This window comes from Melanerpes formicivorus, unplaced genomic scaffold (assembly GCF_026170545.1).
Source record: "Melanerpes formicivorus ecotype bairdi unplaced genomic scaffold, bMelFor1.0.p_v2 SCAF_13, whole genome shotgun sequence".
Taxonomy (NCBI): Eukaryota; Metazoa; Chordata; class Aves; order Piciformes; family Picidae; genus Melanerpes; species Melanerpes formicivorus.
In genome coordinates, this window is record NW_027142365.1 from 17,914,444 (window position 1) to 17,929,325 (window position 14,882).

At 48.3% G+C, this 14,882-nt stretch overlaps 1 protein-coding gene across 4 annotated transcripts in view; it reads left to right on the forward strand.

Annotated features, from left to right (window-relative positions):
- Positions 1-14,394, forward strand: part of LOC137444980 (LIM zinc-binding domain-containing Nebulette) — a 354,339-nt gene extending 339,945 nt beyond the window's left edge. For all 4 annotated transcript variants that reach the window (XM_068146344.1, XM_068146345.1, XM_068146342.1 and 1 more), the window contains 2 exons: positions 7,015-7,130; positions 11,355-14,394. In XM_068146344.1, the coding sequence (XP_068002445.1) occupies positions 7,015-7,130; positions 11,355-11,531 (293 nt within the window). In that variant the 3' untranslated portion in view covers positions 11,532-14,394. The remainder of the gene's footprint in view (positions 1-7,014; positions 7,131-11,354) is intronic.
- The last annotated feature ends 488 nt before the right edge of the window (positions 14,395-14,882 follow it).

Genomic DNA, 14,882 nt, shown 5'->3' on the forward strand with positions numbered 1-14,882 from the left:
TTCCAACTCCCTGCTATGGGCAGGGACATCTTCCACCAGCTCTGCTTGCCCAAGCCTGGCCTTGAACACCGCCAGGGAGGAGGCATCTGCAACCTCCCTGGGCAACCTGTTCCAGTGTCTCCCCACTCTCACTGGGAAGAATATCTTCCTAATCTGCAGTCTAAATCTGTCCCATCCCAGTATAAATCTGCTTATTTTTGTGATTCCCAAATTACCTTCCAAGCAGACAACAGCCTGGAGGTTTCTTTGATATCTTTCTCATCATTATTTTTTTTGTAGCCCTACTGCAGTATTCTTAGAATGGGGGAAAAAAGTGATAAAATTATTCAGCCAAATGTCTTCAACACTAACACATCCTGATCTCCAGGCTCATACAGATGACACCTAACTAAATGTAAGGTAATTAGCAAAGCTAATCCTAGAAATCCCTTCTTTCTGTTTCTGTGGCATCTTTTGGTACTCCTTCAGCTTCTGATGCTTCCCTGAATTTCTGCTGCTTTGGATGAAAGGCTTTCTTTCCCTGGGCTTATAGTATCCATTGTGGCAGGCAAATTAGCAAACAGGCTTGCTGAGACAGTTTGACAGAATTCTTCCAGCTTGCAAGAAGCTGATTGCAAAGCAGGAGAGGATGTCTGAGCCCTGCTGCTGACAGTTGTCACAGAGGTGGGAGGCATGGGTTATCCTCCCCAAAATACGCCCGTGGATTTGGAGGCTGTCAGTAGGCTTGCTGCCTCAACCTGCCAAGGGGTGGCAGATAGGAACTGAGAAAGATCTGTTTCAGGGAGGAGGACTTGAGGGTAAAAGGTTTCTGACAGGGTCTGTACTGCTTTTAGAAAGAAGAAAGAGACTTTCAGAGTGTCTGAGAGCAAAGACTGCCAGCTCTTTGTTGCTGTGAGATGGGCAGGGTGCTGACTGATCAGGGACCAGTGTTGGCCACAGAGATGAGCTGAAGCACCTCCCCAGTAGGGACAGGCTGAGAGAGTTGGGGCTCTTCAGCCTGGAGAAGAGGCTCTGGGGGCACCTTGGAACAGCCTTCCATCTTCCACAAGAAAGTTGGGCATGGACTTTTTACAAGGCCTTGTATTGACAGCGTGAGAGGGAATGGACTGAAAGTTGAGGAGGGCAGATTTAGACTGGAGATGAGGAAGAAATTCTTTCCAGTGTGGGTGGTGAGACACTGGCACAGGTTGCCTCCTCCCTGGAGGTGTTCAAGGCCAGGCTGGATGAGGCCATAAGCAACCTAGGCTGGTGTAAGGTGTCCCTACCCATGGCAGGGGGGTTGGAACTAGTTGATCCTTAAGGTCTTTTGCAACCCAAAGCATTCCATGAATCTCTGAATTATTTCCCATGAACTTAAAAAGTCCAGTGTTCAGTTTGGAACCCATGTGACCAATTTACTCTGCTTGCTTTTACAGCCTGACTTAGCTCTGTGTTGCTGGTGGGTCAGGCAAAATCCATTCACTGTGGCTTGATGGCAGAACCTTTGATTAAATGAGGTTTTGCTGTATTTTCTCCTGAAGGGCTACATCTGGTCATGTAGGAATGGCTTCTAACAACACTGAAACATAAATGATGTGATGAACTACTCAGGACTGTTCACTTAATGCATGATAATCCTGGGAAGGTGATAACGAGCAGCAATTCTCTGATGATTAAACTGCTTTAAAATGTCTTTGTACTCATATGTCATTAGAATGAACTTGGCACTTCTACACCATCCATTATTCATCACCTTCCAGTCTTGCATCTTGACTGTGTATCACTTTAATTTCTCTCAGATAACAAAGCAATCTGTTCATTACAATGGTTTGAAACACAGTTTCCCCCAAATCAGAAGGGCCCTTAGGTAAATACTCAGCGTTACTTAGCGAGTGTGGCAGAGCAAAACAAAATAAGCACATCCCAAATGGTAATTATATACTTAGTGCATTTAAATAGTCTCATGAAGGCTAAGAGAGTGCTTTAAGATATTATAAAAAAGTAAAAAGGGTGTTGAAGTCAGTGGTTTGGGGAAAGCAGAGCAGGTAGGACACGTGGCTGGAAGCACAAGGTTGTCCAGCAGAGCCAGGGAGGTTCTTCTCCCCCTCTACTCTGCCCTGCTGAGACCTCACCTGGAATATTGCATCCAGTTCTGGACTCCCCAGTTCAGGAGGGACAGGGATCTGCTGGAGAGAGTCCAAGGGAGGACTACAAGGATGATTAAGGGACTGGAGCATGTGCCCTAAGAGGGGAGGCTGAGAGCTCTGTGGCTTTTTAGTCTGGAAAAGAGAAGACTGAGAGGGGATTTAATAAATGTTTATAAATCTCTGAGGGCTGGGGGTCAGGAAGGAGGGGACAGGCTCTGCTCAGTTGCACCCTGGGATAGGACAAGGGGCAATGGATATGAACTACAGCACAGGAGGCTTCTCCTCAGCATGAGGAAGAACTTCCCTGTGAGGGTCACAGAGCCCTGGAGCAGGCTGCCCAGAGAGGTTGTGGAGTCTCCTTCTCTGGAGACTTTCCAGACCCATCTGGATGTGTTCCTGTGTGACCTGTGCCGGATTCTATGGTCCCGCTCTGGCAGGGAGGTTGGACTCAATGATCTCCTGAGGTCCCCTCCAACCCCTAACATCCTGTGAGCCTGTATATGGCCTTACTGAAATAGTTCAGCAAACTTTTTCTCAGTGATCCTTTTTCACATGCATCTGTTGAGCTGGTAAGAAGCAGAGAGGGACTGTTGTAGTTTTCAGAGGAGACAGAAATAGTATTTTCCCTCCCAAAGGAATGTAAAATAAAGAGGCTCTCACAGGGGATTGGAAAGAGTTGGAAGTAAAATGGAAGTGCTGTTCACAGCTGTATACAGAAAGTACGAAACACCCAAATTCAGATTCAGCCTCAACCCAGTCCTTAGACCTGGGCTTACAACAACCTCTTTAAGCCAACCACCTTTTCAAAAACCTCCCCCACTTGTGTTAAACTCCAGGCCTCAAATGCTCCCCACCTCCCCTTACCATGCCTCACTGCATCCTCCAGACCAGACCACTGTGGCGTAGCAAAAAATTCAGCTTAGGAGCTCCGGTCCCCAGTTAGGCAGCTCCAGACCCCAGTTTAGGCAGCTCCAGGCCTCAACTGGCAGCATTGCCAAGGACAAACCACATCTCAACTCCCCTGCAAGGAGATAACATCCTGTATGCCTCCATTGGGGCTGTTCTGTCTGCGGAAGAACAGGCTCTGAGGAGACCTAATTGTGGCCTTCCAGTATATGGGGGGGGCTACAAGAAAGCTGGGGAGGGACTTTTGAGGGTGTGAGGGAGTGATAGGACTGGGGGGGGATGGGGCAAAACTAGAAGTGGGGAGATTCAGATTGGATGTTAGGAAGAAGTTCTTCCCCATGAGGTTGCCCAGGGAGGTGGTGGAACCTCATGCTTGCAGGTTTTTAAGGCCAGGCTAGATGAAGCTGTTAGCAACCTGCTGTAGTGTGAGGTGTCCCTGGCTATGGCAGCGGGGTTGGAACTGGCTGATCCTTGAGGTCCCTTCCAACCCTAACAATTCTATGACTCTATGTCATCCTGGGAGCAGAGATGGAGGGTGAAAGGGCAGACCAAGCAGAAATGCTTGGGTTTGTAGGGATGCAGGATTTATGGGGTAGAATAAACAATTCACACTTTTCCAGTCCATCCCTGGACCTCTCTGGACATCTTGGAGGTTTGCTACTCCGTGGTTCCTATAGGCCTACAGCCTCGACCTATGACAAGGACAGAGTATTATTCCTATCTATATAGGGATATCTTTGGTGGTTTTATGCTTTTTCTTGTGTCTTTTCACAAGCTCTCAGTTTTTCTCTTCCCAGAAAAAGAGATTGGCCATTGGAATGTGCTGTCCAGAGAGGTGGTGGGGTGAGCATCCCTGGAGGTGTTTAAGAAAGGCCTGGATGAGGCACTTAGTGCCATGGTCTAGTTGATTAGATAGGGCTGGGTGAATGGTTGGACTTGATGATCTTGGAGGTCTCTTCCAACCTGCTTCATTCTGTGATTCTGTGATTGTGAGCCCCATTAAATCCTACATTATCTTTGCTCCTGTTTGAATCTGTGTCTCATGGTCATTCCAGAAGTGGCTCTTCACTGCTTAGCAAGCTAGTGAGATTTATCTCAGAAAGTATCAGACTGGCTTCATGTATGGAGATTATTTTTACTCCTGGCCTGCATGGGCTCCATCTCCAGCAAGCAAGAGATGACTTTTGCCACAGGGATTAGACAGAATACTGGATACATTGACCTCTTGATGAAGTGGAACAGGCTGCCCAGGGGGGTTGTGGAGTCTCCATCTCTGGAGATATTCAAGACCTGCCTGGATGTGTTACTGAGTGATCTGCTCTGGGTGATGCTTCTCTGGCAGGGGGGGTGGACTGGATGAGTTTTGAGGTCCCTTCCAGCCCCTGACATTCTGTCATTGTGTGAGTACCACCTGAAATGCTCTATCTTTTCAGAGTATCTATATAGTTTGCCAGTTGAACTAATAAAATCCTGGTAAGAGTGGGAATGTAGTGGTTTGAGCCTTAACTGGGACTTGAGAGCTCAGATGGGGGCAAAGCTGAGAATCCCTCCCCTGCTCCCCCCCTCCTCCCTCCCAACAGAGAGGAAAAAAAGGAAAGGGAAGGAGCAAATCCACTAAGCAATAATTTGGAGTTGGCTTGGAAGTAGAGAGGCAAAGAGTTTTCTTTAAACAATATAGATATATAACAATAACAGGTAAGGTTCACAAGGGACAAAGAACAAGGATGGATGGGAGGGGGAAAAAACAAGAATACAAAACCAGTCTCTCTCTGAAGAGGCACAGAGGCAGCAGGGAGAAGGATCAGGCCTGACCATGTGGCAGAGGAGCCGGAAGGCAGCTGCAGTAGCTCTCATCCAGGAGAGGCAGGAGCCAAAAAGAGCTAATGGCTGCAATGTCCTGCCTTTTATACCCTAGCTGGGCAGGGAGGGGAAGTGGAACAGACTCAGTTTCCCAGGGGGAAAATGCCCTGCAGGGGGGGAAAATGCCCTGCAGGGAGGGCAAAGCACTCACAAGCCCTCCTCCCCTGCTTCCAGGATGGGTGTTAACCCATGACAGGGAGATGGGCTGGTAAGCTCCAAAACCCCCACAGAGCTTTCTTCTCAGCATGCACACACAGCATGCACACACAGCATGCGCAGATGTGTGGTGGCTTAGAGCAGATTTTGAAATGCACTTCAGCCTGAATTGTGCTTTAAAAATGCCTCTTGGGAGTTGCTGGGAAAATAGTGGCTAGTCCCCAGTGCTGTGCTTGCTTCTCAGGTTTTTGGTCAAACACATTTTTAACACATTCTGTTGTGTCCTGTTGCTGCAGCAGGGAGTAGGCTTCCCAATGCTTTCCTAGTGACGTGGGGAATGCTTGTGGAGTGTACTAATGCTCTCAGCAGTTCTTGGCACATTGAAAGTCAGCATATTCATGATTGGCCTTTGGGACTGTTAAAATGTAACTAACATGTGTGACAAGATGGAGCAATAAATAAATCAGTAGGTTTGCAGGTGACACCAGGCTGGGTGGCTGTGTTGATGTGCTAGAGGGTAGGGAAGCTTGACAATGCCATCTGGACAGGTGAGACCCATGGGCCAAGGCTAAGTGTGTGAAGTTCAACAAGGCCAAGAGCCAGGTCCTGCACCTGGGTCACAACAGCCCCATGTAAGCTGCAGACATGGGGACTTGGGGATGTGTGGTTGGAAAGCTGCAGCTTGGAGAGGGACTTGGGGGTGTTGGTTGGCAGTTAAACATGAGCCAGCAATACCCAGGTGGCCAAGAAAGCCAATGGCATCCTGACTAGGATCAGAAACACTGTGTCCAGCAGAGACAGGGAGGGGATCATCCCCCTGTGCTCAGCACTGGGGAGGCCACACCTGGAGTGCTGTGTTCAGCTCTGGGTCCTTACTGCAGGAAGGACATTGAGGAGCTGGAGCCTGTCCAGAGCAGGGCAGCCAGGCTGGAGAAGGGCCTGGAGCCCCTGGGCTAGAGGAGGGGCTGAGGGAGCTGGGGGTGTTGAGGCTGGAGAAGAGGAGGCTGAGGGAGACCTCCTTGCTCTCTGCAGCTCCCTGCAGGGAGGTTGCAGTGAGGAGGGGACAGCCTCTGCTCCTTGGTGTCAAGGGCCAGGAGCAGAGGCAATGGTTGCAAGCTGCCCCAGGGGAGGTTCAGGCTGGATGCTAGGAAATCTTTCTTGCCTGGAAGGGTTCTGAGGCCTTGGAATGTTGTGCCCAGGGCAGTGCTGGAGTCCCCATCCCTGGAGGTGTTGAAGCAGTGTGTGGAGCTGGTGCTTAGGGACATGATTTAGTGTTGACCCTGCTGTGCTGGGTCAGTCAAGAGTTGGATTGGATGATCTTTGAGGCCTCTTCCAGCTGGATGTATTCTGTGAATTGTGTGGTTAGAGGAAGATACTGAAAGGGGTGAACTTGGAAAGCTTTCAGTGAGCATTGATCTGTGTTTGGCAATGAATGTTGATGGTATCAGAACAAGCTAAGAAAGCCAGCTGTGGGCTCATGTTTTTCACATTTCTGACCCTTTCTGTGGCTCTCAGTCTATTTTCCCCTTGTTCACAGCCCAATAACTAAGAGTGAGTTTGCAGTGGGTTAGGAGTTGATTGTGGAGAAGGTCTACTGAAACATTTCAAAACTGCACTAGAAGAGAACTTTTTTTTCCCATCAGTCTTTCCTTACATGATATTTAGTGCCACCATCTGTGGCAGGAGGCAGGTTGATTTAGTGGTGTCTCAAGCTTTTGTGTGCCATTTTCTGACCAGAATTCTGCAATAAGCTTCTCCTACCAACCCTGATGGTGCTTGTGGATATATTGCTATAGCTTTGGCTACCTTTATGTGTGATTCAGCCTATGGAAAGCCTTAATTCTTGTGTGGAAGTCATTCTGAAGTGTTTCCTGCTGAGCAATTGTTATTTACAGTTTCTCCAAAGTGCTAGAGAAGGACTTCCTTTAAGCCTGCATTAATGTGCCTCTCTTTCTCTAACCCACAGCCCCCGTTCTCCCTGGGGCGTATCAGCAAAGCCAATCCCAAGGATATGGATACATGCACCAGACCAGTATGTCATCCATGAGGTCCATGCACTCACAGCCTCATTCAGCAAGTCTGGTGAGTATTGGATTGAGAGAACACTTTCATTTGGGAAGGAGCATCACCAGCTGCTGTGAAATCTCTGGAGTAGGAGGGAATTTGTCTCCTTGAGTTGTAGGGTTGGGCTCTCTGACTGCTCTAGGCCATGCTCCCATGTGTAAGAAAGATTAAGTGACTGAGGGCAGTGGCAAGACCTTTTGTGGCAGAATGCATTAAAGAAATCATTTATGATCTCCAGAAGGCAGAGAAATAACTGAATCTTTTAGCTGCTAAACCAAACAGTGAATGCTTGGACAGTATTTCACAGGCTGGGCTTTGATGTTGTGCTCTGTGTGGATCCAGGCTCCTAGCACTGGCTGAAAGCCACAGATCTCCCTGGTTACATTTGTTTAAACTGTTTTGGCTTGCTGATTTACTTCTAGCAGCCTTTGTGCCTATCCCTGTTACCCATCTCTGCATGCCTAAAGCTACCTCAGACTCTACTGGTGTGACCATTCTAATTCAGCAGAGCAGTCATGCACTCAGCCATGCCTGATCCAAATGAGGAAGGACATGGAGCTGTTGGAGTGGGTCCAGAGGAGGCCATGAAGATGAGCAGAGGTCTGGAGAACCTCTACTATGGGGACAGGCTGAGAGAGTTGAGGCTGTTCAGCCTGGAGAAGAGAAGGCTCTGGGGAGACCTGAAAGCAGCCTTCCAGTATCTGAAGGGCACTACAGGAGAGTGGGGAGGGACTTTGTGCAAGGCCTTGCAGTGATAGAATGAAGGGAATGGCTTTGAACTGGGAGAGGGCAGATTTAGACTGGAGATTAGGAAGAAATTCTTTCCAGTGAGGGTGGTGAGACACTGGCACAGGTTGCCCAGGGAGGTTGTTGGTGCTTCCTCTCTGGAGGTGTTCAAGGCCAGGAGCAGCCTGGTCTAGTGGCAAGTGCCCATGGCAGTGGGGTTGGAGCTAGATGGTCTTTAAGGTCTCTTCCAACCCAACCCATTCTCTGAGCTCTCTGTACTGCTAGGAGACTGGAAGAAACTTTATCATGAAGTTCTTAATTGTGGTGGTGGATGAGAACACAAAGCTGGAGTGAATATTTCCTTTTCATGGCAGCTGGTTGTGGAAGGAGAGCTGAATGGGAGTGTCCAGCTGGGGGGGTTAGGGGATTGAGCTTTGATTTTCTTTCTGAACTCTTTCTATACAAGGTTCAGTTAATCTTGTTTTGAATCCAGGCTGGATGTGGCTGTGAGCAACCTGCTGTAGTGTGAGGTGTCCCTGCCCATGGCAGGGGGCTTGGAACTGGCTGAGCCTTGAGGTCCCTTCCAACCCTGACAGTTTTGTGGTTCTGTGAATCATATCACTGCCTAGAGATTTTGTAGTTCAGTCTGCCCTTGGAGCTGGTTGAGTCACCATCCTTGGATGTGTTTAAAGTCCCTGTAGGTGTGGTGCTTGGGGATGTGACTTGGTGGTAGACTTGGTAGAGAAGGGTTGATGGTTGGAGTGGATGATCTTGGAAGTTGTTTCCAGTCTAAATGATTTTATGATTTCTGTGATTCTACAGTTAAAACACTGACTTGTAACTGAGGTTAAACCTCCCCAGGCAACCAGCACCAGAACAAGAGGACACAGTCTCAAGCTGCGCCAGGGGAGGTTTAGGCTGGAGGTGAGGAGAAAGTTCTTCACAGAGAGAGTTGTTAGCCATTGGGATGTGCTGCCCAGGGAGGTGGTGGAGTCCCCATCCCTGGAGGTGTTCAAGAGGGGATTGGATGTGGCACTTGGTGCCATGGTTTAGTCATGAGGTCTGTGGAGACAGATTGGACTTGATGATCTCTGAGGTCTCTTCCAACCTTGGTGATACTGATACTGATACTCCTTTGAATGGCTGTGTATTTACTGTCACCTGCTCTAGGGCCCAAGAAGCATTTAGTTATGAACCAAACTTAGAGCTTGTCAAGCTGAAAACAAAATGTTTTCAAGATTAGCTGAAGCTTGTATTTTTCTTTAGGACTGAAACTCCCTGGGATTTGATATTGTAAAGATCATGGTGTCCTGGGAGGTTTGGGTGCTTTCAGGCTTGACAGTTCCTCAGGTGGCTGAGGAGGCTAACTTGCTGGGAAGTCTGGGATCCAGATACCTGTGCCTTTGGCCACCTGCTTGGCAGCTGTGAGGCAGCTGATGCTGGGACTGACCATTACTTTCCAAGGATGTTGCAAGGCACTTGTGGAGCTGGCTGCTTTCCAGAAGGGCCAGAGTCCACAAAGTGGGAGACTTGGAAGCCTGCTAATCCTTCCTGCCAGTTGGTTGCACTGTTATCGAGTCAGATCCCCCCAAAGGCAGGATGTTCTCACCTCTTCAGATAACCAACCTTGGTAGGGAAACAAAACCCTGGTTGCAAACTGGCTTTCCTCGATGGCTGTTCTCTGTGAAGGACGTTGCAACAGGTACTTTTCCTTGCAAGGAGCAAGAGGTATAAAGTGGTAGATGAAGAGGAAATGCACACCTGTCAGCTAGCATCTGGCTGGGGAGCTGGGAATACCAGAGCTGGGGATCAGTGCTTCCTAAGCACTAGACTTACTGTCCTAAGCCATGGCTGGCAGTTAGACCTTCGAGGAGGTGGGAGATGAGAATTTGACTGCTTAACAAACCCCCAACCCCTTGGTGTGCCACCTTGTGCTCTCACTACCTGCCAAACTCACTACTGACAGAGGAATAATTCACTAAGATGCATTTTAAAGCTCCCTGCTTTGAACCCTTTAAGCATTGTGCTTCTCAATTCTATAGCCCAGGCTACAATCTGAAGTGATAATTAGGCATTAAACGCTAACAGGATTATTATGGAGATTTCTCCTGACAGCCATTTAGCACCTAATTAGGTGTTAAGGCCATAAATTTAGGTTTCTCACAGCAGCATTTAGGGCCCTAATCAGTTTTGCCCTGGTTTAAAAGTTTGATATTACCAGCTTGTCTTCACAGCTGTGCCACCACAGGGAGGTGGTCGAGCTGCCTTGAAGCAGACAGCAATGGCAAGTTCTGTACCATGAGGTTTTTAAGGGTGAAATGATCATCCTTCTGGGTAAGCAAAGACTTCTCAGCTTTTCACTTGTTAGTTTGATACAGCATTTAATTTCTACCCCCAGGCTCTGCCCTTTGGCTCAGAGGAGAAATCTGTTCTCTGCCTTACACCAGATCTGGGCTTGCTGCTGTGTTTCCTAAATTGACTTTTTTGTTGTTGTTGTTGTTGGAAATAAATTGTTTGAAGGACTAAATGCTGCTGGGCTTCTTGTAATTGTAGATTTTTCGTTGTGGTTTGGGTTTTTTTTGGAGTTAAGTGATGAAGGCAGTGGAACATCTTCCTGCTGAAGAAAGGCTAAGGGAGCTGAGGCTCTTTAGCTTGGAGCAGAGGAGCCTGAAGGATGCCCTTTGCTGTTGATAAAGATGTGCAGAGCAGTGTCAGGAGGATAGAGCCAGGCTCTGCTCAGTCATGTCCAATGAGTGCACTGGAGGCAAACTGGCAGAGAGGAGGTTCCATGTGAACATAAGGAAAAACATTTTCACTGCGAGGGTGCTGGAGCCCTGGAGCACGCTGCCCAAAGAGGTTGTGGAGTCTCCTTCTCTAGAGGCATTCAAAACTTGCCTGGACACATTCCTGTGTGACCTGCTCTAGGTGATCCTGGCACTATTTCAGACCATTTGCTTTAGTTCTATCACCTGACACTAGGGAGAAGAGACCAACCCCCACCTCATTCCAACCTCAGTGTCCCTCTTACAGTGAGGGAGCAAAAACTGGACCTGGTATTCGAGATGCAGCTTCACCCGTGCTGACTGCAGGGGGACAATCACTTCCCTATTCACAGGCTCACAGGATGTTAAGGGCTAGAAGGGACCTCTGAAGATCAGCGAGTCCAACCCCCCTGCCAGAGCAGGACCAGAGAATCCAGCACAGGTCACACAGGAACACATCCAGATGGGGCTTGAAAGTCTCCAGAGAAGGAGACTCCACAACCTCTCTGGGGAGAGCTGGTTGCTGGCCACACTATTCCTGATACAAAGCAGGATGCTGGTGGCTTTCCTGGAAGTGTTTCAAAAGAGCCTGGATGAGGCACTTGGTGCTATGGTTTAGTTGATTAGATGGTGTTGGGTGATAGGTTGGTCTTGATGATCTCAAAGGTCCATTCCATTCCATTCCATTCCATCTCTGTCTTTCCCCCCCTGCTCTTTGGGACTGTTACAGCCTTTGTTTTCTTTCCCTCAACAGAGAACATACAGAGCTATGTATGACTACAGTGCCCAAGATGAGGACGAAGTTTCCTTCAGGGATGGTGATTATATCATCAACGTGCAACCCATCGATGATGGCTGGATGTATGGTACTGTTCAGAGAACTGGGAAAACAGGGATGCTTCCAGCAAATTATATTGAGTTTGTTAACTAATTTCTGTCTCTAGTCCTTGGAGCTTTATTATGATTTCCTCCAAATCTAACCTTTTAGAAGAAGTCAGAAGGATCTTTTAAGAATCCATGTCCATTACTTCGCCACTGCTATAACAGTCTGCACTCTCCCTCAGAATTCAGTTTAGAGTCCTTTAAAGATAACCAATCAGCAAGAAGCTCAGAGCTTTGGCAACAGCATTGCTTGTCACAGTGCTCCCTCAACATGAAAATCACACATGGAAGCCTGGTGGTGCCAATCCTGTAAAGGTTTCAGTCGCTTAGCTGTCGGGGGGCAATGGCTTCTCCCTGCACCTCTGAGACATGACTGCTCTTGGTGATAGCAACCACAGAGTTGGTTCACTTCTTATGGCACTCTGGAGTCACAGGTGGTTAACACACAGAGTCTGAGGCACGTCTTCAAATTGTCAGGAAGGTGTTTAATGTTTGAGCAGTTAGCATGCTAAGAAAGAAATGCTGAGCAGCTAATTCTCTTGCTTGAAATAATGGCCACTAATCTGCTAATAAAAAGAAAAACCCAAGAAGTGAGGACCCCTACTGCCCAGCAGCCTTACACTAAACAGGTCTGGTTTAGCAACAAGCATTTCCTGACTCTAGCAGACCCTCATTTCTTCCTTGTTTCTTATTTCCAACAGCCAAGTCTTCTGTCAGCTTTGCTTGCATCCCAGTCCATCATAGAAGCATAGAATGGTTTGCATTGGCAGGGACCTTAAAGATCACCCAGCCTCCCACTAGACCAGGTTGCTCAAGGCCTTGTCCATCAGCTAGGTCCATGCCCAGATTCATGGTTCTTTGGCATGCTTTCCACAGAAAACTCCTTGCAATGACTATCTAGAGTCTAAAACCTGTCAACTCTTCTGTTTCCTTCTACTAACCTTTAGCATTTCAATAGAAACTTCCATTAGGGCAATGTACAACCAATACTTCCTGTTGGTTCCTTGACCTTCCCCTGTCCTGCTGTAAATAAGAGCCCTGTGTGAAGCCCCAGTGCTGTGCAGTCACACGAAGCCTGCAGTCCCACCCTTCCAGGTAACTCGCTTGCTGGCTGCTTTCCTGATGAGCTGATGTCCCTACCCCTGCTGCAGAAACACTTGCACCTCCCCTGAGGAGTGGAGGAGAGCTCTGGTTGCTGTAGTGCATTGCAGCTCGATGGCCTGCTGCTTCCATTTCCTCCAGAAAGCTTGGTGATGCCACGGCGGGTTGGACACTTGCCAGAGGACTGGTGATGGAGAGAAGGTTCTGTTTACTTGTGCTGGTTTAATCACTTGACAGACACTGAAGGGAAAAGTGACCAAGCAGAAGTCTAATCACATACTCTCTGCCATCATGCTTCAGTTTAGCCATCTGTAGAAAACAGTAAACCTGTTTTGCTGACAAACCTTCACACATGCTGTTTGGTGTCCATTGACCTCTGATCAGAATTGAGAGATCCATGCCTTGGGCTGTGAGGCTGAAGATCAAATAACTGGTGACATAATGGACCTGGAAGAGGGACTGGGTCAGCAAGCTTGGGCACAGGGAACCTGCTTTTGCTTTGGCTGGGTGCCAGGAGGATTCTGTGTTCCTTCAGAGGGAGGAGGAGGAATCTGTGTTCCTTCAGAGGGAGGAGGAGGATTCTGTGTTCCTTCACAGGCAGAAACTCTGGGAGGAAGGACAAAAGAGTTAAAAGATCCATTTGGGAACCTCTGTGGATGCATAAGGGTGTAAGGAAGAAAATGGTTTTGCTGATAGCATCATTTATGGTGTTCAGCCATGTGCTGGAGAAGTTAATTTTGGAGCAGCTCTCAGAACGTGGAGCCTGCCCTGGCTTTCTTCCATCTCTGAAGTGTTTAAAGTAGAATTTAATTAGAGAGTTTGCAGACAATTCTCCCTCTCCTTTCACAAAACAAGCAAGCCTTTGAAGAATCAAGGAGGAAGGCAGCATGGGTTTGTTCTAGCAACTGAAAGCTGCCAGTGCAAATACCTTTGGTCCTATTTTTCCTTTGTATACCATTAGGAATTGGAAAGCTTATGCCTTTTATCCCCTCGCCCTGAGGTGTTGCTAACTCAGGGCTGCTCCCAGCTGCCCAGCAGTGTGCAGTGACTGCATTACAAACACCTGAAGCAGTGCCCACGCTGATGGAGAGCTGCCTCTGCTTTCTTGGCAGCTGCCTCATTGCAAAGCTAAAGCTGGCCAGGAGCATCTCACTTCAAGAACTTGTGCTTTAAACCCGGGGATGTGATAGTGTAAATGCACCACCTCCACGGGTGACACTGCTGTCCTGTAAAGGTCTGGAAAGTTTTGCCTCCAGAGCTCCTTCTGCAGCAGCCCCTGGTGCGTTTTGCCGCTGGCTCTCGCACCTGATTACCGAGGTTTGCAAGTTCAAATTGATTCCTCCCCTCCTCCAAAGGCTGCTGTGGTAAGCTGAGCTAGAAGCTCTGAAAGAAGCAGCCTGCTTCTGTGGTGGTTTCCATCCCCAGCAAGCAGAGGAATCCCATTTTATGAAGGCTGGCAGCTTCTGCTGCTAATGCCTGAGGCAGAACTGGCTGTCACGTTGCTTGCTGTGCTGCTCTATTAGCTGCGTAATGCTGACAACAATAAGAAACAGCTTGTCAGTCTGGTAACCAGATAGGACCAAAAAGGACTATGGGGAAGAGAGAAATTGCAGCAAGTTGCCATTTTTAGTGGCTTACAACAAAAAGGCAACTCTCCATCTCCACATGCAGTGGCATCGTTTCTTAGGGAGGGGGCGGCTTGCAGCCTCGAACGCTGCGTGTGTAGTGAGAAGTGAATCAGGAGAGGAGCATCTGATGACATTAAAGGGCTGTGTTATGCTAAACAATGGAAATAAAAATCTCCTTTATGATTTTTTTTTTTCTTGAATATTCATTAGTCTGGCAAAGCAGCTACAGCAATCTGCAAAGTAAAAAAGGTCAAGGAAACAAAAGAGGCTGTGGATGGCTTTTCTCTCGAGAGCAGGCGATGCCAGCAGAATTAGTAAGCTCTGGTTGTAGGTCCTTCATTCCTGCAGTCAGGTTTTAGGTTGTATGTGCTTAGTAACTCCTGTTTGGATGGGATGGTTCCTGCTTTTTGCTGTAAAGCAAACTTCGGTGTCATTATGCAGCTGTGTCCTCAGCAATGGCTGAGAGGCTGATCCTCAGTCCCGGGGGTGCTGATCCTCAGTCCCGAGGGTGCCGATCCTCAGTCCCGGGGGTGCCGATCCTCAGTCCCGAGGGTGCTGATCCTCAGTCCCGACGGTGCCGATCCCCAGTCCCAGGGGTGCTGATTTCCAGTCCCCAGGGTGCTGATCCCTGATCCCAAGATACCAGTCCTGGGATGTCGATTCCCAATCTT